Genomic DNA, 24,146 nt, shown 5'->3' on the forward strand with positions numbered 1-24,146 from the left:
ACATATACACAGACATACACACACACTTATGCGTTGTATACAGTCTTCTAAGTTTTTGCAATAACTGATGAAAATGTTATGTACTGTGCTTTAGATCTATAGTAAATAATTGTTATGTATGTGAAAAACCTCAACATGTCCCACTCTGGAAAGTCACTGGAATCATCTAAGATAGTTTTGGTGAGTGGACAATTAATTCTTTTACTGATAAATCACAAATTCGTATGGTACAAAAAGGTAAACTTCTGTACCTCAGTGACTTCGCCTGAGTGAATTCTTCCACTGTAAACATGCCAGTAAGCAAGATATATGGAACTAGGGAAAACTGTTAAGAAATGTTGGGCAATAACTTTTGTGCACATTTGATAGGGTTTTTTAAAATGTTGATAATTGCCATGACTTATTTTATCCCCTCTAAAAACCAAATTATATACTGAAGCCTTATACCTCCAATGTGACTGTCTTTGGTGACGTAGAACTACAAGGGACATTGAAAGATATAGTCTAACTGCAACAGAAAAAAAAAAAGACAGTGTAGGAGAAGTCTTTGAAGTAAATATAGAAAAAGTGTTTTATAAATTGCAGTTATTATTCAGACACTCAATAGATAAGGAGATGGTGATTACAGGGTTTAAATGATTTTCTCAAGTTTACATAGTAAAATAAAAATACATTATGTAAACATAGATGCAGTCTGCAGATGCATTATATAGAGTAGGTGTAGTCTGACAGGGAAGGCAGAAGGCCAGGTTGCATGTCAAGCTGTTAGGAATTGCTGCCTAGGACACTAAGAGATACATATCACTTCCCTATCTAAGAACATCACACTAACACTAATATGGCTGAACTCAAGAAAGTGAAGTATAAAGAAGAACAAAGAAAGATGTGTACTTATATTTCAGTCTTAAGAATATCTTCCATCAAAGGCCCTAATGTCCTTTCCCTGTCTAGATTGAAGTCTATGAAAATAAGCCAGCAAAATGATGAAGCTTCAAGATCCACTGAAAAAAGCTGTATTTTTTTTTTTTTGCCTGGCTTGGGTTCAAACTGTGTGGTTTCTTCAGCAATAGAATCCTACCATCAAGTTCTGCTGGGCACTAAGAGAAATGGCAATACCCTGCATTGTTTAGGGGAGTTTCTGGATGAACGATTCATAGTATAATAATGAAATTACGAAGGTTTGATAGACTCCTAAAATCCCAATCTTGAAACATCCTGTCAGTAAAAAAAAAAAAAACAAAAAACAAAAACAAAAAACAAAAACAAAACAGAAACAAAAAGACAAATCAACAACAACAAAAATAAAAACAACAAAAGCCCTTTATAGCTTAAAGAAAAAGAGGAGAAAAAAGATTTATCAAAGTAAACTACTCAAGGTTCATGGTGTACACATACTAGATGAAAATATATTGCATAATATTTTCATGTGTCCCATATTCTCTTCAAGCTCTCAATTAAATGTTCACTGATAAATTATATTTACATACTTATCTTATGTCAATTCACACTTTTTATTTTAAATTAAATAACCTAAAAAAGTTTAACCCAATTGGCTTCTTACAGATTATTTCCACCTGAATTTGTCTTTTAAAAAATGTAGTCTATACATTTTCTTGACAAATTGAAAGAAATATGAGTACTGCCCTTTCAGGGGAGCAGGTGAAAGTTACTGTAAGTTACCTGAATATACACTGATGAATCTTTGTAATGGATAGTAATGTCAATATAGAAAATAAGTTGATGAAAATGCTATGTAGTGATGCTAATAAATTTAACATTATTAAAGGCCTTTATCTAAATAAAGAGGTCATTCAATTAGTGATCTCTCCAGATACCACATTATAGTTCAACTCTATTCAATCTTCTCTGCACTTATCTTAAAACAACTTTAGAAACCTAATTTTCTTACTATGAATCATTTGACCACCTTCTTCACTTATAAACACAATTTGTTAACCAATAAGTTTATGATTCAAAATGATTGTCAACATAGAGGTATACATAACAGTTATATACTAAGAGGTATACGACCAGTTAATCATAGAGGTTAAATCTTTGCTTTCCATCTTTAAGGCATTCCTAAGAAGAATTGAAAAGATGTGTTTGAAATACTCACTGAAATACGAACTTAAGAAGTATTTTAAAGAAGAGAGGAAAAGAATTGTAAATCTAAGGCATTTTGTCAAAGTAATCATGACTGAAGAAAGGTTACATGGACAGCAGTAGCTAGGCTACTATAATTTCAAAAGCACAACTAACAAAGATATTACAGTTGTGGTAGTTTGAATGAGAATTATCCTCATAGGCTCATATGTGTAAATACTTGCTCCACAGTTGATGAACTGTTTGGGAACAAATATGATTGGCCTTGCTAGAGTAGGAGTGACTTTGTTGGAGAAGATGTGTCACTGGGGGTGGGCTTTGAGGTTTCAAAATACCAAATAGACCCAGTCTCTCTCCTCTCTTTCTCTCTCTCTCCGGCTTCTATCTTCAGAACAGGAAAGAAACGCTCATCTTCTGCTACAGTGCTTTGCTTGTCTGTTTTCAACAATGATGATTGTGCACTAACCATCTAAAACTGAAAATAAGCCCCCAATTAAATGATTTTTAGGGGTCACCTTGGTCATCGTGACTTTCAAAGAAATATCAGGGACTGTGATACTGCTAGGTAAGCCTGACCATGCTTTTTGTACAAAGAGTATGGAAGACTTTGAGACTTTTGACTAAAAAAGTAGTTGAATGCTTTAAGCAGGACTTAATGGCTCATCTCTGTAGACACATAGAAGATAATAGTATAGAGGGCAATTTGGACTCTGGAGGCACGGCTCCAGTGGTTTCAGAGGGGAACAATATTAATAAGTGGATTACAGACCACTCTTGTCATGGTTAGGGAAAGATTGTGGCTGCTCTTTGCCCTTGTCCTAAAAATCTACCCGAAGCGAAATCAAAGAGATGTAAATTAATGTCATTGGCAGAAATTTCAAGACAGCCCAGTAGTTACAGTATTGTGTAGTTATCAGTGATCATTCTTATGAAGATCTATAATGAAAAGGAACAAGTAGGCACAAAGAAATACAAAATGTACAGTTTAAAGAGAAAAAGAGCCAGAATTACCAGGAAATGTAATTCTGGAGCCAAATCCTGTGCTCCAAGAAGGAGTAAAACGTTTAAAGAAAGAACTTATTCAAAATAGAATAAAGAGAGTTGTACCCTCAGAGCAAGACCCCAACCAGCTAAGCTTCCAATTTATGAAAAGGAATTAAAGGAATGTTTAAGCAGCAAAGGAATCTTTGGTCAACAAAAAGCTTATGCAAATGCAACTCAAGGAGGGTGCCAGGTTCCAAAGCTACTGAGCAGAATAACAAGGCAGCTTAGCCCTTATTCTAGATTTAAAGTCAAGAAAAATAAAACAAAGGTTTTGTAGAACCTTCCTCTACAATAAAGAAAAGCTAAAGAGACCAGGCATCTAAAAGGGAAAGCCATATATAGGAAGCCCAAAGAGGCCACTGCATGAATCTGGGAAGGTGAAATCTGTGTTGCATTGGAGACGTCAATGTTGGAGAGGCAGGATTCATGTGACACCTGTCAATGATAGGTTCTACGGGCCTGTGGAATTAGCCAAAGAGAGAGAAGTGTGGTGCAATTAGCAGATCTGGATGGAATTGACCATTTAATAAACCTTCTAAGATCAGACATGGCTGCAGAATGTGTCATTTGCCCTGCTGGATGACCTTGCTTTGGTGCAGTACTGCTTCCCTTCTTGAATGGTAGTGTATATAACATGCCATTGTATATTGAAAATATTTTATTTGGTTTTTGCTTTTACTTTTACATGGAGTTTCAGTTAAAAGATTGGCTTGAGTCTCAGAAGAGATATTGAGATAGTAATGACACTGGGAACGACTATGGGTACTTTTGAAGTTGGAGTGAATGCATTCTGAATTAGGAAATAGCTTCAATCCTATGAGGTTCAGGGAGTAGTTGCGTGGTAGTTTGAGTGAGAATAGATTCCATATGCTCATATATTTCAATATCAATCTCCAGTTAGTGGAACTATTTAGGAAGGTTGAGGAGTTGGACTTTATCGGAGGGAGTGTGTCCTTATTGAAGAAGTGTGTCACTGGGAGTGGGCTTTGAGATTTCAAAAGCCCATTCATGGCCAGTGTTTCTTTCTAGAGACCTACTGCCTGAAGATAAGAAGGTGAAGCTCTCAGTTACTGCTCTAGCACCAAACCTGTCTGTTTCTGCACCACGATGATAATGGACTAACCCTATAAAACTGTAACCAAGCTCCCAACTCCCAAGAGTTGTCTTGGCCATCACAGCAATACAACAGCATCTAAAACAACAAGAGAACCCATTTTAAAATCCTATGCTGAATTCTCAGGCCTCTTAGGAATCCTAAACTCTGAGCAGGACAAATTACTGTTTCTGTGTCTCCAGACCACACCCTATTCTCTTCTCAGATGCGCATTTTATGCAATATTTGTATTTTCAACCATTTAAGTCTTTCTACTTGTGACTGCTTTTTTTTGTTGATTTTTTTGTTTTTTGTTTTGTTTTGTTTTTTTGTTTTTTAACTAAAAAGAGCCCTGTTTGGAATGAATTACATTTATTTTGTATTAAATTGGTTAGCTATGCCATAAACATTTTTATTTTATTTTATGACCAATTTACATTTTTCAGTATGTCAAAATAAACAGCAGGTTTCAATTGTATTTCTTCATGTACTAAGTCAGGTAGCTGTAAGAATTAGCATTTTTTTATTACTATATATTATCCATAAACAAGTAGAAGCCTCACTTTCTCTATGATAGGAAAAGAAATGCATAAGTAACTCACTCGCTCTTTAGTCCTCTAATGTGGCATAAGGCATTCAGCTGACCATAATTAATGGTTTTGCTCAGTCTCAGGCCTGCAAAACGAAACCAATTAAAAGTGTGAGTAATTTTCTGTTATCTTATTAAGCAAGTGTATAAGTGGTATTTAATTGGGAACATTCATCACAGTAAAGAAAAAAAAATCAGTGACCATGAAGTGAGATATTGTATTCACAGTCACTAATACACAAATGAAATTCAGTATGATAATTCAGGTGAGATGGATTTCACTTTTAAAATGTGTTTTGGTCGTGTGTGTATACTACTGACACCTACCCCCTCCTCCCTTTCACCTTCATCTATCTCTCCCCCATGAACTTCACATCTACTTATGCTTTCTTTATATCCATGAAGTTTAATTGATATTGAACATATTGAACACTTAAGCATGGGTGTAGGACCATCCACTGGAGGTGAGCAACCAGGTAAGTCCTTGAAAAAAAAAATGAGCTTCTTTTCCTAAAAAGCCATCAATTGCTTATAGCTATGAAACTAGGCATAGCCTCTTCAAACTCCATGCCAAAATGGTTTTTGGCTTGATCTTGTACTAGTCTTGTACAGGTAACCATAGTTGCTTTGAGTTCATGAGTATAGCTGTCCTGTCATATTCAAAAGACACTATTTTCCAGCAGTGTTCCTAGGTGTCCTCTGACTGTGCAAATCTTTCTCTTTCCTCGTATGCATATTTCTCAGGCTGTTGGGGAAGGGTTGGTGATATACACTCCACTTAGGGTTGAGAAACACATAGTCACTTATTTTGTAGATATTGACCTGTTATGGGGTCTCATTAAATATTTGATGAGAGATGTGAGCTGTTCTAATATTTTGGTATAAAGCTAAGTACTCAGAAAGCACTTTGATATTACATCTATTTAGCAAAGTAGTAATAGTTTTTCCCCTAGGATCTAGTGCCAGGTCTATGGCCAGGTTTACAATGCCAGATATAAGTACTCACCTGTGGAATATGCTTTATATCCAATTGAAAAATCATTGCTTACACCAATAACCTTAATACTATTGATACACTTGCCATATCAGTGGTGGTTATAGATCATCAGATTCATAGCTGGATAAGACTGTGTTTCTCTAGCTGCCTGCACAGAAATTTCTGTCTCTATGAAAGCAAGCCAGGAGGAAGACAGTTTCTGGATCAGCACTAGCTCTGTTTTTCCATGATCTGTGATCAAAGTATGTAATGTTTTCAAAAAATAGCCTTACCATCAAGTTCTGATGGGCAACCAATAAATGCCAATACCCTGTATTGTTAGAGTGGTGGGGAACACACCTAGTCAACAACTCAGAAGGAGACACTGCTTAGCAAGTAGTAGGATTTTTGACCCTTGGGAGAAGCACAATATTGCACTGTAAGGTAATGTAATTAAAGCCCTTTAAAAATGCAATAAATATATGGATGTTTAAAGTTACACATGTTTATACATGGCTTTTTTCAAACAGAGTTTAATTTTTTGATCTAGAAGAATGTTTGGCAATTTCTAGTTGCAGTAAAGAGTGGAATTGGTATGAGTCATATCTCTTGGATAAAAAAGGTCTTTCAGAATTATTTGTCAAGATCTTTCACATCCAAACTAGTCTAAGAACTACTTTAGACACAGAACAGAGCAAAGTTTTCCTGGGTCTTTCTGTTTCTCCTCTCATCTTCTCCCTTCTCCTGTCCCTTTCCTCTCTCACACTTCCCTTATAAAGTCCTACCTATGTAGATGATGCTCAATCTTCAGAGGGTTTTGCAGCATGTAGAATGAATTTCCAATTGAGAAAATCACAAAAGACTCCCTAAGAAATAAAAGTTCTGCTCACATCCAAGAAGCAAATTAACTGTGATTCTCTTTCAGTGCCACAATGAGCAAACATCTTTCAAACAAGGTGATAAGTACAACATGTGGTGGATGTACATGCACATCTGAAGACATCCACATCAGTCCAGAACAATCAATGTTGCTAGAACTGTTAGAAACATGGAATGAAACACACTAATAAATACTTACTTATACAAATTATTTCATCCCTTATTGAAAAGTTATTGAGAAAATAAGTTAGTTAATGTACTTTTCAAGCTTTTAAAGTCATTCAATGACCATATTATAATTGTGAAGAGTTGGTATATACAAATTTATAAGTTCTAATTCAGAGTTCCAGAATGATAAAATTGGGTTTTATATGGACCCTGGATGACTTCAAAATTAAACAGCAATGTTTTCTAAGTATTAAAACAAAGTAAGAGGAATCAAGCAGAGAGTTTATTTCTATTCAAACATCATAACTTTTATTAAATCTAGAATTACTATTTATATGATTGAGGCACCTCCCTACCCATATTTCTCAGGTAAACCTTAGTTGATAAAAGACTGTGTGTTTTAGATTTTCTATCATATAGAATTGTTTATTTCAAATGAAGCAAAATAAAGCTTTGCTATACAAAGTATGGATAATTCAATCATTCTTAGAAAGGGGAACAAAATACCTATGATAGGAGTTAGAGAGACAACATTCAGATCAGAGACTGAAAGAATGGCCATCCAGAGACTGCCCCACCTGAGGATCCATCCCATAAACCACCACCAAACCCAGACACTAATGCATATGCCAATAAGAGCTTGCTGACAGGACCCTGATATATAGCTGTCTCCTGAGAGGCTCTACCAGTCCCTCATACTATTAATGGTGCTATGTTGTTCTTGCAGGCAGAAGCCTAGCCTAGTAGCCTTCTGAGAGGCTCTTCCTAGCACCTGACTGAGACGGATGCAGATACCCATGAAAGAACCTAGTGGGGAAACCCCCACTCAGCTCCCGATTTGGCGTGCACCCAAGAATCACAAATAGAACACAACACTTTGATGTACCAACACGAGGTATTTTAATGGCGGAGCTCCGGGTCGAAACGTATTTCACACAGGAGACAGTGGATTCAACCATGAGGCTTGGAAGCTAGGGGTTTTTAATAGAAAAGGAGTGGGGCTGGGGGAGGAATTGGCGCAGTTTCACATGATTGGTCCATTTAAACATCAGCAGCCTGTAACATTTAACTTAGGTCAGAGGGGTGGGAGATAGGGAGGCGATGGGCCTGCCTGGGCATGTCCTGGTCTGTTCTGCTATGTTCTCAGCCCCAGGTTTCAAAGCTCACAAACAACTCTTTGGGCTATTTGACATATATTACATGAATCACAGGTCTCAAGTTTTATTTCCTTTCACCCACAGACAAACATTGGAAGGAGGTCAGGGACCCGATGAAAAATTTAAGGGAAGGATTGAAGCACAGTAAGACCAACAGTGTCAACTAACCTGTAACCGGAGGGTAGCTTCCAGAGACTGAGCTACCAACCAAAGAGCACACATGGCATGGTCCAAGGTTCCTAGCACAAATGTCCCAGAAGGCTGCCATGTCTGGATTCAGTGGGAGGGAATGAGCATAATCCTATAGAGACCTGAGGAAGCAAGGGTGGGGATGGGCAGACACAGGTTGGGAGCAGGGGTGGGGGTGGGGGCTGCACCGAGGCAAAGGGGAGGATGGATGAGGGGAAGAACTCTACAAGGGGACCAGGAGGGGCAGTATTTGAAATGTATATTAATTAATTAATGTAGGTGGAAATATTTTTAAAAGGCACCATCCCACGCTACTGCGGGCTACTCTCTGCCCTGACTGTCTTGCTGCCTCCATAGCTAACCCCATGCAGCTACCGCCTATCTCACAGTTCTCTTGCTTCGGATTTTGCTTACATTCCCAGCCTCTATAAAAATCAAAACTCTATAGAGGCTTCTGATTTATCAGTCAGATTTATATTAGTAAATTCTCAACCCACAAAATGCCCACACAATGAACATAAAGCAGAACTGATATAAAACAAGCTACACCCCTAGATGGCAAACACACCCTACCATTATTTAATCATCTATCCAAGAAATCCCCAATAAAAGCTGCCAAAACTCTGTGGTTCTGGCTCCTCTTCCTATCCTATAGGTTCCACCTCGTCAAAATGTTGTCTTTCTTATTGAGCCTGTTCTCAGCTGTGTTTGTTACAAGGGTCTTTATATGAAGAGTTTTAGCCATGTTAAAGATGTCTTTGAAAGCAGACTGCTTAAAAATGAAAAGACTAAATGTTTCAATGTGAAACTGCAACTATTAAAAAGGGCAGATGTTCCCTGATATAGCTGTCTCTTGTGAGGCTATGTCGGGGCCTGGCAAACACAGAAGTGGATGCTCACAGTCAGCTATTGGATGGAACACAGGGCCCCCAATGGAGGAGCTAGAGAAAGTATCCAAGGAGCTAAAGGGATCTGCAACCCTATAGGTGGAACAACAATATGAACTAACCAGTATCCCCGGAGCTCGAGTCTCTAGCTGCATATGTAGCAGAAGATGGTCTAGTCAGCCATCATTGGGAAGAGAGGCCCCTTGGTCTTACAAACTTTATATGCCTCAGTACAGTGGAATGCAAGGGCCAAGAAGTGGGAGTTGGTGGGTGGGTGGGGGGGTCTGGGGGACTTTTGGGATAGCATTTGAAATGTAAATGAAGAAAATACCTAATTAAAAAAATAAATTAAAAGAAAGAGGGGGCAGATGTTGATTGTTTTCTATAGATCAAGTCAGGAATAAAACGTAAATGAGAAGCAGCTGGAAAGTTTACATTTGTTTTCTGGTCTTGCTCTTCCCTGCTGAACTGCTTTAGCCCAGCTTTTGACAAAAGCAGCAGGGACTTAACCTTAGCATGAGGCTAAAATCTTTGATTTTTAACCAAAGTACCTGTGAAAAAGGATTTGAAGCTGATGGCTATAAATTAATCCTACACTCGAAACCCATTGTGCAATCAAATATCCAACTGTCTATTGTCACATTGGACATGTGGTCATTGAACATTATTAAGATGGACGTTTGTTTCGGTAAATGTAATTTAATACTTTTGTCATATATCAAAGAAAGTATGCATAGATTACATTGTTCTCCTAACAAACAGTAAACTGTTTCTGGTTTTGTTGTTGTTTTGTTTTGTTTTGTTTTGTTGTTTGACTGGTTGGTTGTTTTTTTGTTTTAGTTTGTTTGTTTGGTTGGTTTTTTTGATAAAGAGATATTTTACTCAACCCTCAAAGAAAAGTCAGAAAAATGGTTTATACTTAACAAGCAAACAAGTTTTCTGTGGAGATAAACAGCATATGGTTTAGAGTACACAGGAAAAAGTTACTATGATGAAGTTGAGTCTCAGAACACATTTCTATTTTGCCAAGAGAGAAGCCAACATATATACATTTAAGAAATATCCCTAACATTCCACACCTACTAATTTTGTTCCTAATAACAAGAGCAATTTTAATCAAATCTTTTTAACTCTCAGTGAGGTGAAAGCATGGACCAGTAGAGCCATTGAGAAAATGTCACAATGACCCTGTGGAAATGTCAGAATACAGTGAGTTTGAAAAACAGAAGAGTGAGATCTATTGAAAAGGTTTCTGTGCACACTAATAAACCAGTGATAAGCAGACCCTTTCTTAATACAATTATCAATATGTAAGTAAGGAGTTTGGCAGTAATGAAAACAGAAATATTAACAACAAACTTGTTCCCCTTGTACTGTAACAAGCAATCAATGAACTCTAGCACAAAACTGTAGAATTAAAAAGAAGTTTGACAGAATATTAAAGGATTATAAGCATGATCAAGTCTTTTTACATACTTAGATCATAGGTGCAAATTTAGGGAAAGAAAATAACTCTATGCATGTTGAGAGTTCATTCACTGTACCTGCGTTAAAGATCAATAGGGAACTCATTTACATTTTTAATCTAATTTTTATTGTTTTTATAAAATTCCAAATTTAATCTTCTGTCAAATAATATTGAATAAATAAGGCACTTTACACAACTAAATAAAGCATTTAGGCAGGCCTATCTCCAAAATCATGGACCTTGAATCCTATCTATTTACCAGCTGCCCTAGTTGGCCCAAGCTCTGTAACAGTAGTTTGGAAGACCGTTTTGTTTCCAATTATCCTTTGCCTAGAAAATGGCTCTGGTCTGCTCCCATTCTTTCTCTGCCCGTCTCCATCTCTACATCTACAGGCTTAGCTCTGGCCATGATACCTGCAAACGTGCCTGCTTTGTTCACAATGCAATTTTGTCAGGTAATTATAACCCTCGCTGTCATAATCCTCCCTCTACCTGCTTCCCTTCCTTTACCCTAAAATCTAGCTCTAGCCATGTAGTTCAGACATATTTTCCTGGTCTAATCAACTAATGTTCCCACTTTACTTGGCATAGATCTAGCCACAAATTTCTTTTACTGGTTCAACCTGAAGGAAGTTAGGTTCTTACATCAGAAACTCATCTGAAGAAAGTTCACATGCACAAGTGACATATATTATATATAATTAATATTGTATATATAATATATTAATTGATATCACATACAATTAATATAATAGATACAAAATAATTAAAGTGAAAGCTTAAAAGTGACATTAGCTGAAATTATCCACAAAGGGGAGGGAGAACCTGTAGAGACCATATTTAAAGGTCAGGCATGGCTCCCGGTTGAGGTATGGCATCATCCACCCATCTCCAAAATTTTAACCCAGAATTTCTCCTGTCTCAAGGAGATACAGGGACAATGAATAGAGCAGAGACTGAAGGAAAGTCCATCCAGAGATTGCCCCACCTGGGTATCCATCCCACATGCAGACACCAAACCCAAACACTATTGCTAATGCCAAGAAGTGCTTGCTGACAGGAGCTGGATACAGCTGTCTCTTGAGAAGCTCTGCCAGTTCTGGACCAATACAGATGCAGATGTTTGCAGTCAACCATCTGACTAAGCATAGGGACCACAATGGAGGATTTATGGGAAGGACTGATGGAGCTGAAGGGGTCTTATCTGGCATTAATGAGAGGGGAGGCCCTTGGTCTTGTGAAGCCTTGATGACCCAGTGTAGAGAAATGCTATGGCAGTGAGGTGGGTGTGGGTAGGTGGGTGAAGGAGCATCCTCATAGAAGTAGGATCAGGGAGGATAGGATAGGGGATTTGCAGAGGGGAGGCTGGGAAATGGGACAACATTTGAAATGTAAATAAATAAAATATCCAATTAAAAAATACTCAATAAAATTCTAGAAACCAAATCCAAGATCACATCAAAACAATCATTCACGACAATCAGGCTTCATCCCAGGGATGTAGGGATGGTTCGATATATATAAATCCATCAACATAATCCACTATATAAACAAACTCAAGGGAAAAAAACCACATGATTACCTCATTAGATGCTGAAAAAGTATTTACCAAAATTCAACAACCCTTCATGTTAAAAGTATTGGAGAGATCAGGAATTCAAGGTCTAAACCTAAACATAATAAAAGCAATATACACCAAACCAGTAGCCAACATCAAAATAAATAGAGAGAAACTTGAAGCAATCCCACTAAAGCAGGGACTCAAAGAGGCTGTCCACTCTCCCACTATCTGTTCGATATAGTACTTGAAGTTCTAGCTAGAGCAATTAGACAACAAAAGGAGGTCAAGGGGATACAAATTAGATAGGAAGAAGTAAAGACATCACTATTTAAAGAAGATGTGATAGTATACTTAAGTGATCCCAAAAAACTCCACCAGAAAAATTATACAGCTGATAAACCCAGAAAAGTGGTTGGATATAAAATTAACTCAAACAAATCAGTAGCCTTCTTCTACTCTAAGGATAAAGGGGCTGAGAAAGAAATTAAGGAAACAACACTGTTCACAATAGTCACAAATAATATAAAATATCTTACTGAGACTCTAACAAAGCACGAGAAAGGTCTGCATGACAAGAACTTCAAATCTCTGAAGAAAAACTGAAGAAGACTTCAGAAGATGGAAAGATCTCCCATACGCATTGATCAGCAGGATTAACATAGTAAAAATGGCCATTTTATCAAAAGCAATCAATAGGTTCAATGCAATCCCCATCAAAATTCCAAACCAATTCAAAAAGCTAAAACAAGCAATTCTCAAATTCATTTGAAAACAACAAAAACCCTGGAGAGTGAAAACTATTCTCAACAATAAGTGATCTTCTGGGGGAATCACCATCCCTGACCTAAGCTGTACTACAGAGCAGTAGTAAGAAAAGCCACATGGTATTAGTACAGAGACAGATGAGTAGATCAATGAAATAGAATTGAAGACCCAGAATTAAACCCACACACCTGTGGTTACCTGATCTTTGACAAAGAAAAAAAAAATTCCAGTGGGAAAAAAAAAAGAGCATTTCCAAAAATGGTGCTAGCTTAAGTGGCAGTTGCCATGTAGAAGAATATAAATAGATCCATTCTTATCTCCTTGTACCAAAGTTCAAATCCAAGTGTATCAAGGACCTCCGTAAAAACCAGATACACTGAAACTAATAGAAGATAAAGTGGGGAAAAGCCTCAAGCACATGGGCACAGGGAAATTTTCCTGAAAAGAACACCAATCAATGGTTCATGCTCTAAGATCAATTATAGACAAATGGGACCTCATAAAATTGAAAAGCTACTGCAAGTCAAAGGACACTGTCATCAGGACAAAATGGCAACCTACAGATTAGGAAAAGACCTTTATCGATCCAACATCCAAATAGAAGGCTAGTATCCAAGAAGTTAGACTCCAGAGAACCAAATAGCCCTACTAAAAATGAGGTACAGAGCTAAACAAAGATTTATCAACCGAGAAATCTTGAATCTCCAGGAAGCCCCTAAAGAAATGTTCAACATCCTTAGTCATCAGGGAAATGCAAATTAAAATGATCCTGAGATTCCACCTCATACCAGTCAGAATGGCTAGGATCAAATACAAAAGTGACAGCAGATGCTGTCAAGGATGTAGAGAAAGAGGAACACTCTTCCACTGCTGGTGGGAATGCAAGCTGGTACAACCACTCTGGAAAACAGTCTGGCTGTTCCTCAAAAAATTGGACATGGTACTACTGAGGACCCAGCTATACCACTTCTGGCCTTATACCCAAAAGATGCTCCAAAATATAACAAGGACACATGCTCCACTATGTTCATAGCATCCTTATTTATAATAGCCAAAGCTGGAAAGAACCCAGATATCCTTTAACAGAGGAATGGATACAGAAAATATGGTACATTTACACAAGGGAGTACTACTCAGCTATTAAAAACAATGACTTCATGAAATTCCCTGGCAAATGAATAGACCTTGAATATATCATCTGAGTAAGGTAACCCAATCACAAAAGAACACATATGGTGTGTAATCACTGATAAGTGGATATTAGGCAAAAATCTTGGAATACCCATGATACAACTCACAGACCAAGAAGCTCAAGAAGGAAGACCAAAGTATGCATGCTTCAGTCCTGCTAAGAGGGGAGAACAAAATAGTCACAGGAAGTAGAGGGTGGGAGGGACTTTGAAGGAATCAAAAAGAGGGAGAGTAAACAAAAAGGGAGGAAAGGATCAGGTGTGGGAGGAGAAGGGAGAAATGTACAAAAGTCAGGAAATTGAACAGTAGTGTGTAGCAGTGAGGAATGGGAAACTTGCAGTAGCCACCAGAAAGTCCCAGAAGTCAGGAAAGCAAGAGGTTCCCAGGACTCAACAGGGATGACATTAGCTGAAATACCCAACTAAGGGGAGAGAGAACCTGTAGAGACTACATCCAGAGGTTAGTAACTACTCCTGGTTGAGAGCTGGGCCCACCCACCCTTCTCGAAAATATTAACTCAAAACTGCTCTTGTCTAAAGGAAATACAGGGACAAAGAGTGGAACAGAGACTGAAGGAAAGGCCATCCAGAGACTGCTCCACCTGGAGATCCATCCCATATGTAGCTAGCAAACCCAGACACTATTGCTGATGCCAAGAAGTGCTTGCTGACAAGAGCCTCATATGGATGTCTCCTGAGAGTCTCTGCTAGAGCCTTACCCATACAGATGCAGATGCTTGAAACCAACCATATGACTGAGCACAGGGACCTCAATGGAGGAGTTAGGGGAAGAACTGAAGGAGCTGAAGGGGTTTGCAACCTCATAGGAAGAAAAACAATTATCAACCAACCTGACGCCCTCCAACCCCCCAGAGCTCCCAAGGACTAAACCACCAATCAGACACACGGAGGGACCCATGGCTCTAGCTGCATATGTAGCAGAGGATTGCCTTATCTGACACCAACGCTAGAGGAGGCCCTTGGTCCTGTGAAGGTTTGATGCCCCAGTGTAGGGGAATGCTTGGGAAGGAAGTCAGGAGTAGGTGGATGTGTTGGGGAGCACACTCATAGAAGCAAGGGGGGAGGGATTGGGATGGGGGTTTGCAGAGGGGAAACTGGAAAAGGGGATAACATTTGAAATGTAAATAAATAAAATAACCAATAAACAAATACAAAAAAAAAAACAAGAAAAGAAAATGGTGGTTATGCATTTGTTAAGATATCTTACTGTTTTTTTTTTAATGAATTTTAAACACCAAAAAAAAGAAAAGACAGAGAAAAAGAAGAAAAGAAGAAAGGAAGAAAGAAAGAGAGGAAGGAAAAGAAGAACATGCTCCTGCTGATGAGCATGTTCATGCTGGCAAAGCAGGGAGCTGTGATAACTGCTGATATGTGAACTGGTGGAGCCACTCTAGAAGTCAGAGAAGCAGAAGACATTTGGGGTTGTGAGAAGAGAGAGAGAGAGAAGATTCTATGCCTGAATCTAATTGAAGCCTTTTCTTCCGGAACTCCTGCACAATTAACACTGCTTGTGGTCCTTTTCCCTTCCCCTCTGTGAACCTGAAATTCTCTAGACCACCTCATGTGGAGAATCTACACATTTAACTCCTGATATAAATGTAATGGCTTCTGGCTTCACATGATCAGATTATAATTTCAACTGATCAGTCTCTGGAGCCACCTGATATGTCTCTCTTATCAGAAAAAAATAAGAGAAAAATGGAGAATTTTTTTTTCTTTTTTAGCAACTTTTTGAAATGTAGCCACCAGAATGGTATATATGAACTAATGCTTAGGTAATAGCTTGCTCTCCTTGGAAAATTTTGTACCACACTTGGGTATACTCTCCTTTTTCTGATTATCTTCCTCTTAACTCTCATGCTCTGATTCACTCTACTAGCTAATTCTGAATCCTTTTTCAACATCAAATCACAAACCCCTATTTGGCCTGAGTTTCAGTCCTTAAAAGTCTAGGATAGCTTCTTAAGCTGATGAGTGTGGCAGGGTGGAGCTATGTCTCTGATCCATCATGCTGACATAATCTCTCTTGTGAATATTCTCTCAAAAGACTAAACGTCCTCCCATAAAGATAACTGTACATCCGTGTTACTAATGGACTGTTAAAAATAGCTAGACATTCACCAACAGGGGAATAGATAAAGAAAGTAGGTCATATAGTCACAATGGAATTTTATTTGGCTATGAAAATATGAACTCATTAAATCTGAAAAAAGAAGAAAAAAAAGAATGATGCATCTAGAAATCCTCATGTTAAACAAAATAAACCAGATTTTAAAAGATAAACTGAATTTTTCCTTATATGCTTATATGTGTCTATTTTATATATATGAGTATAAGGTTATAATTCAGGAAAGCACAGAGGGGTATGAAAGGAAAAAGAATAGCCTTGAGGTGAGACCAGGGAAGAAAAGGCAGAGTTAAGTAGTCAGACAGAGTGCTAGTCTGGGGAAAGGAGTCCAAACAGTGTAAGCAGGAAAGCTAAGTAAAATCAGAAGATCAACAATAATATAGTATGTGCCAATATGCCAAAATAAAGCCATTCCACACACATTTCAAAAGACTAACACTTAAACCATATGTGATATGTTTGTCTGGTTGAAATGACAAAACTAACTAGGAACAAATTCTCATTTTATTAGTCAGTCTCCTGTGATCAGGACATAGAAAGCACAGCAGTTATTTTATTATAAGCAGCTGATGCAGAGACTTGTCAAACAAGTGCTCCAGGATAGAAAGAAACAGAAATATCAAGTAATAGCCAGGAAGCATCAACCACACTATTCCTGATGAAGCCAGGGGGAAGTAGTTGAATTATTAAACTTTTTGGATGCTATATATTTATTGCTTGGATGGAAAAAAGAAAAGAAAACAAGGCTGAGTCCATCCAAAACAAGAAACTAAAGGGAAAAAAAACCAGTACTTTCTTTATCTTAGCTGTCCTGCCTTCCATTCTTTCTCTAACATCACATCACTGTGGATAGATTTGGATAGCAATCAGAGCAGCAGGATTGAAGAACAGACAACTATTCAATAAATTATATGCAAGATTCTTACTACATTCAAGGTCAAATATACAACCATTTAGATTAAGTAAATATGAATATTATCAAGAAAAGACAACCCTATTAAGTAAAAAACAATGCTATGTAAGAAAATAAAATAGCCTACCACACATATCTTTAAAATTCCATTCCCATGTTCATGGAAAATATCAATACTTTTTAAATGTCCATACTGATCCATAGTATTTAAAGATTCAATGCAACCCTACAATAATCCAAATGTTATTTTCCACCAGTATAGAAAATCAATATTAAAGTTCATACAGAACACCAACAAAAGACTCTTCACAATAAATCAATCTTTAGTGAAGAGAACAAAGCTTATTCCAAAAGAAAAATCTTATTAAAAAGCTTATAATCAAAGTGGCACAATATTGGTGTAAACATAGACATAGCAGTAAACAGAAGCAGGTTTTTAAAAATCCGTCCATTTCAGCAAAATCTTGCTAGTGTATGCAATGGTGTCAGCGTTTGGAAGCTGATTATGGGATGGATCCCTGGATATGGCAGTCTCTAGATGGTCCATCCTTTCGTCTCAGCTCCAAACTTTGTCTCTGTAACTCCTTCCATGGGTGTTTTGCTCCCAATTCTAAGAAGGGGCAAAGTGTCCACACTTTGGTCTTCGTTCTTCTTGAGTTTCATGTGTTTTGCAAATTGTATCTTATATCTTGGGTATTCTAAGTTTCTGTGCTCGGCCATCAGTGGAAAGAGAGGCCCATTGGTCTTTCAAACTTTATATGCCTCAGTACAGGGGAATGCCAGGGCCAAGAAGTGGGAGTGGGTGGGGGAGTGTGTGTGGGGCTTTTGGGATAACATTGGAAATGTAACTGAAATAAATACCTAATTAAAAAAAAATCTGTCCATTTACCTTTAAATTTCAAGAAAGTTCCTGAGAACATAAATGTAGGAAAGATAATCTTTTTAGGGTTTGGTATTGGGAAAAGTAGATATCCACATGAAAAAGACAAAAATTTGCACCTTTTTTTTTCCCTACATGGTAGTACAAAAAATCAACTCAAATGTATTAAAGATTTAACTAAAAAGCCTGAAATTGAAAAACCCTAAAGTGAGTAGACAGGAAAAAAGGTGGCAACCATGTGAGTCTGAGAAATACTTTCTTGTATATAGCATCATCATCAACAACAACAACAAGCCATAGGCATCAAAGACAAAAGAGAAAAATGAAATATATATACCTGAAAATCCTATGAGCAGTGAAAATATCATTTAACATTGAAGAGACATGTACAGAATGGGGTGAAATGCTGGCAAGTTATGTATGTATCTCATAAGAGACTGTATGTGGCTTTTCCTAGGATGATATGAAAAAAATATATTATGTATCAAGAAGCTGCAAATAGCCAAACTCTTTAGCTTTCTCGTCAAGTATCCAAATTTGTTCTCTACTAGTATGATATAATACTGACCAAAAACAACTTTGGGGGTGGAGAAGAGACTTTATTTTACCTTATAGGCTATAGTCCACCACCTTGAGAAGCCATTTTTCTGGGAAGTTGGCCTGCTGGAGAGCTTCTCCATGCTCCTGTACTCAAATGCCCCTCTTGTGAACCTTTGAATGTCTAATTAATCATGAAAAATCCCCTTATGCTTGCCCCACAGTCATTGCTTCCTAAGCATCAGTACTGACAGATTTAAGGGAAGATAATCATTTTAAGGATAGAGGAATATTGTATCAATGGAAATGTAAAAAGTAGGACACAGTGATAGATACTAGCCACATCTTGAAATATATAAATACTAATTAGAGGAAATAAATTGTCAGCTAAGATTTGGAGAACAGAACCCTAAGCTTCTGAGTATTAATGTGACCAAATTTCTTTAACAATTCTACAAAATAAATATATGGTTCCCTTTACAGATTGGAAGGAAGACCAAAGGTTAGTTAAGTGACAGAGCCTGGGTCCATCTGGCTGAGGGAGTGACATTACAGTAGTTTTGATAACAAAACTAATTTCTGGGATAAACTGAGGACACAACTGTTGCATGCCTCCGGGAGATCAAGCTGGCATCTAGGAGACACATCTGACTTGCAAGAATTTTCATTTTCTTCACCATTTCCTGTTCAGGCATGATTGTGCTCAAGTTGAAATTCTTGGAATTTAATTTATAAAAGCCAATTTTAATACAATCAGATAAGAATACCTCTCACTTACAAAACTCTTTTTGGTCTTTAAAAGAAGTAGAGATGACACAGAGATCCACAACTGATCAAATGTGCTGACTTTGTGCCCAATCCCAAATGATGATTTCCAATATGACCCACATACTCAAGGCTCAGTGAACATCAAGGACATGGAAATGGAAAGACTCCAAGAGTCAGACAACTAAGATGTGTGCTGCAAGATAGTCTTCTGTGTATGACAGAGAAGCTACAATCAAGAAACCTCGACAATATGACGGCCTTAACAAGACCTGCATAACACATGGCAAGGTAGAAGAAGTTTTCAAGGCCCCACCCCCAGGTGAACAGCTATCAGCAGTCAATGCCTGCTGAGAGAGAATGAGTCCAGAGGAGGAGCCCTATGATAAGATAACCACTCAAGGTGCGTAGCCCAAGCACAAATACATCCAAATAACACCAAATGGATTCACTAGGTCTGTTTATTGCTTTTTAGTGTTTTGTTTGTGTGTACGTTGTATAAAAACCAATAATAATTAAGAAGAGGTCATGAATTTCAAAAAGAATGAGGGGACACAAGGTGTCGGAGGAATGATGTAAACTCAATATTCCAATATGAAATTCTCAAAAAATTAAACATTTATATTAAAATACACTCAAGATTGTCTAACAAAGATATGCATATATTGAGATAGATGTGATTGATGATTATAATTTTTTTAGAAAGGAATATTTTTTTAAACAAAACTTTGGTGTTTAGATCAGCGAAATCATTCTGCCTTCTGCCTGGAATTCTAGGATTCCAGCTGCAATTATAGATAGGTCTGTGCCACACTGCCCAGCTTCCCTTTCTGTTTTTCTCCTCCAGTGAAATGTCCATTTTTTTCTCCATGCTATTAACAACAAAAAGTGACATTCTTTTACACTGAAAAATATTTTTAAAAATCTTCCAATGTATGCCTTGTTCCCTAAGTTGTCTCCTGGCAATACCAATACTTACTGTTTTTTAAGCACAGAGAAACACATCATCAACCATCTTTTCTTTTTCTGTCTTCTTGGAACTTCTGTTCTCATCCTTGCTTGTTTTATATCCAGTTTTCTTTTCCATGCTGCTTTAGCGTTACAATACACTTCTACAGCTTTCGTTTTTTACTGACAATCCCCTCTGCTTCTGCTCCTCCTCACCCCAGCCTGCCTGGAGAGGTTTAATGGGTTTAAGATTATTAAAATCATCCCAGCTCACTCTTCTCAATACATGTTTTGAGACTCATTTAATCTTTAGCTGTTAAAGAACTCTCAAATTACCAAAAATGCCCTTGAAGTCTTAGGAATGGCAGCGTGATATTTCTAGGCTTTCAGTAAAAACACACAAGAAGACAAAAAGAGCAGAGAAAACCATTCATTTAAGAGTACCATCTTACTTCTAGTTTCCCTAAAATGTCTGGGGTCTCGAACTCTTTTATTTTCCTTCTGTATCGTAATAAAAGATAACGAGCAACATAAACATGCAAATGGTCTTGTGAACTTTAAGTGGTTTTGATACAAACTAAGCAGAGCACTATTGCACTAATTCCTCCCAGACGAGCTAAAAATAAGCATGCAAGTTATTTTTAAAACTTTCTTCAGAAAGATAAGCCTAAAAAATATGAGAGAAATGGAGGAGAATCGCATTAACAAAAGCAAAGCTCACTAGACCAAACTCCTAACTGCAAGTCCAAGGGTTCCTGCAGGCAGGCTCCTGTGTTCCCCTCCCATGCTTTCTCTTGCTTCTATTGCTTCAAGAGTTGTAATAGTAGGTCAGTGTGAGTGTTTCCAACATCCGCAATTTCATGCAGGTGAGAAAACCATTAAATACACTCCTCTAACTCCAAGTTCTTTGAAATAGTTCTCGTCGAGAATAAAATGTGAAAAGACTTCTTTGCTTTTGAGAAAACCCATTTCCCTAGGCTTATCAAGCTGCAAAGAGCTCTGAATCACAAGCAGAAGATTACAGAGAGGGAAGAGTTGAAAGTTCCTAAAGGAAACAAAAACTAACTGGAAACCAACTCAGGAGGCTGGTCTGCACGCACTATCTAGGAGTCATAACTTCATAGGCGAGAAGAACCAGAGCATAGCTTGAAGAGCTGTCATTGGGAGGAGTCCTTTGAATTGGGAGGTGCTTAGCAAACAAAATGCAAAATGCAATTGAAGTCTCTACAGACTTTGATGCTGTGGTTTTTGTGAGGATACTCTGAGGTGCATCCACCTGTTCCCCATTGTGACTTCTACTATGGTATGTAAGCCTCTTTACCTTTAATTGTAAGAGAGAGCATGTATGTTTTTTTTTCTTGTCCATGTAAATGATTACCAGAAACATCAATGTGATGTGTTACTACTCTGGAAACCATAAGTGGGAAGTAGGTCACTGGGCTAGCATGAAGTTCTAAGCAGGATTGTGATACTCCTAACACTTTTGGGCAGAATTCATCTCTGTCTTCTCTAGCTTCTTGGCACTGCCCAGATGCCTCCCTGTCTTATGTCTTCCCTCGTCTCCAAAGCTGGTGGTAGTCAGTCAAGTCTTTTTTTCATCTTCTCCTTTCTCTGACAAGTCTTAGAGTTTCAGTGTACACTACAATCTCTGATATTCTCTCCAGCACAAGAGCAGCTGATTTAGCTGCCTTGATTCTAGCTGTAGCCATAACAACCCTTTGCCTTTTCAGTATCTTAGCATATTCATAGTTGTTGGAATTCAGGATGTAGATATCATTGCTGGGTTGTTGCTCTGCCTACCACAGACTTCACAGGGTTTCTGGCTTTGTGTGTGTGTGCATTTTTTTTCTTTTTTTTCAGAAATAAATGGAAAAAAAAAAAGAGAGAAACTACTTATAAATTTTCCCTAGGAAGTACTCAGTGTAAATGTTTTAAAACATTATGCACATGTAAATATTTAAAAAGAAAACAAGCATGTATTGCTAAGTCGAATTTTACTGGCCAAACTCAAAGCAAACAAAGATGTGTATACTGGCTAGATGTTCTAGGTATTTAACCAAGCATCCCTATTTATGAACATTTGTACTTTTATTGCTCCCATATGAAACAGTTTGAGTCACTCTACAAAGCATCTCTACTCTGAGCTTTCATGAGAATATTGTTTCAGCTGTAACAACAAAGTATGCTAAGGAAAACTGTAGGCTTGTTGGAGTTAATAACACAAAGACCGAGCCATTAAGCAAGTAGGACATATCTCCAAAGGACAGACTCCGGCACAGAATATCCACTAAGAACCACTACAGAGAATACCAGGAACACCACTGTCTACTGCTCTCCACTGTGCTCCATTCAGCACTGAGATCTAAATTATTGCTGATTTCTCATCTCTTAATCACTTCACAGAAGTCAAGTGTCCTTGGAAGAGACTGCAGAGGGTAGCACACATCTCATCCCATTGATTCTAAATTAATTTGATCTTTTAACTCCCAGCTATTACACTTCCTGAATTGATAAAAAAAAAAAAAAAGTCCCGGGGTAACTTATTTTTCCACAAATAAAATCTGACAGTAGTGGGTTTGAAGCAAAATTATTTGAATAACTATTGCCACTTAAATAGAAATAGAAAAGTTTATGGTAAACATACTATTTTGAAAATCGCTTTTGGACTTAACTTCATTTGGTAAAAAAGTATAAAATATTTTTATTGGAATAAATATTCAAAGTAACAATTAATAATTATAGTTTGTATGATATGTATTTAATATTTTATGTGTATCTAGATGTATTTTACATACACACAAATACATAATATATTTCTTCAAAAGGCATAAGTTTTTGCATTTTATATCTTTTCTCTGGAAATGATAATAGTGAAATATTAAATTTTATCTAGAAGTTAACTCTCATGGAAAGATAGAAAAAAAAATATGAGAATTGTTTACTTAGCTCTGAGCCACTAGTATTACTTATGTTACCTAAAGCTGTTGTTGGATTTCAACAGACACTATTGTAGGTTACTAGTGAGTACTTTCCAAACACATGTAAGAATTGCATAGCCATAACCCTATATACTACCCTAGTACAACATCCTGGGCTTACATTGACTGACTACACAGAATAAATACTGTTCAATGTATAATTTTCAAAATATTTAATTCTGTATTTATAACACCTATGAGCTAAAAAAATCAAAAGCTAGAACATGAAAGAAAAATAGGAATATATTTCAGTCAGAATAATCGAATTACTTTTTCCCCTTTCAAACTTAAAGTGAGAAATCCCTATGGAAAATACACTCATAGAAGTAGGACCAACTCGTAGTAGACATGATGAGGTTTTCCAGAAACACTTGTCTGTAGTTCCCTGGAATATCACAAGGAATCTCTCTTCCTTCAAGGTATTTTGATATTTATATATAATAAGAGCATTGTTGAAGCTCCAAGAACTTATCAAGATCCCGATTTTACAAAGAAAACGATATTTGAGACCTAAATGGTTGAAATAGCCTCATATCGTAATGCCAGGCTTGTACAACTATGTCTCTCCATTACTAGGCTATAATGTGCTATAAGTACCTCTGTGTTCCCACTGACTCTCAAATGCCTGTTGCTTACAACAAACCAAGTACCGTTGGAAACAACAACGAAGGCATGGGCCTTCATAAAAGTGTCACTTACGTGGCAAACTGTGAAGTGGAGGAGGAGGCACATTGCTAATGGCTAACATGTGGGCCAAAATACTGTTTGGAAGAGAATCCACAGGCATCTTGTCATCTTATAAGGCAGGTGGATAGAGACTACTTGAGTGTTAGAGGAACATACTTATCTTTGGAACATGACACATTAGAACCCTCAAGAACCTTCATGGTCCACTCTGATAGGCCAA

General features: G+C 37.4%; 1 protein-coding gene across 1 annotated transcript in view; it reads right to left on the reverse strand.

Annotated features, from left to right (window-relative positions):
* Positions 1 to 24,090, reverse strand: part of Cnbd1 (cyclic nucleotide binding domain containing 1) — a 354,571-nt gene extending 330,481 nt beyond the window's left edge. Inside the window, exons 1-2 of the mRNA NM_001371269.1 lie at positions 23,939 to 24,090; positions 4,843 to 4,915 (exon numbers count right to left, since the gene is read on the reverse strand). Of these exons, the coding sequence (NP_001358198.1) occupies positions 4,843 to 4,915; positions 23,939 to 24,026 (161 nt within the window). The 5' untranslated portion in view covers positions 24,027 to 24,090. The remainder of the gene's footprint in view (positions 1 to 4,842; positions 4,916 to 23,938) is intronic.
* Positions 24,091 to 24,146: the final 56 nt, after the last annotated feature.

This window comes from Mus musculus, chromosome 4 (genome assembly GCF_000001635.26).
Source record: "Mus musculus strain C57BL/6J chromosome 4, GRCm38.p6 C57BL/6J".
Lineage (NCBI taxonomy): Eukaryota > Metazoa > Chordata > Mammalia > Rodentia > Muridae > Mus > Mus musculus.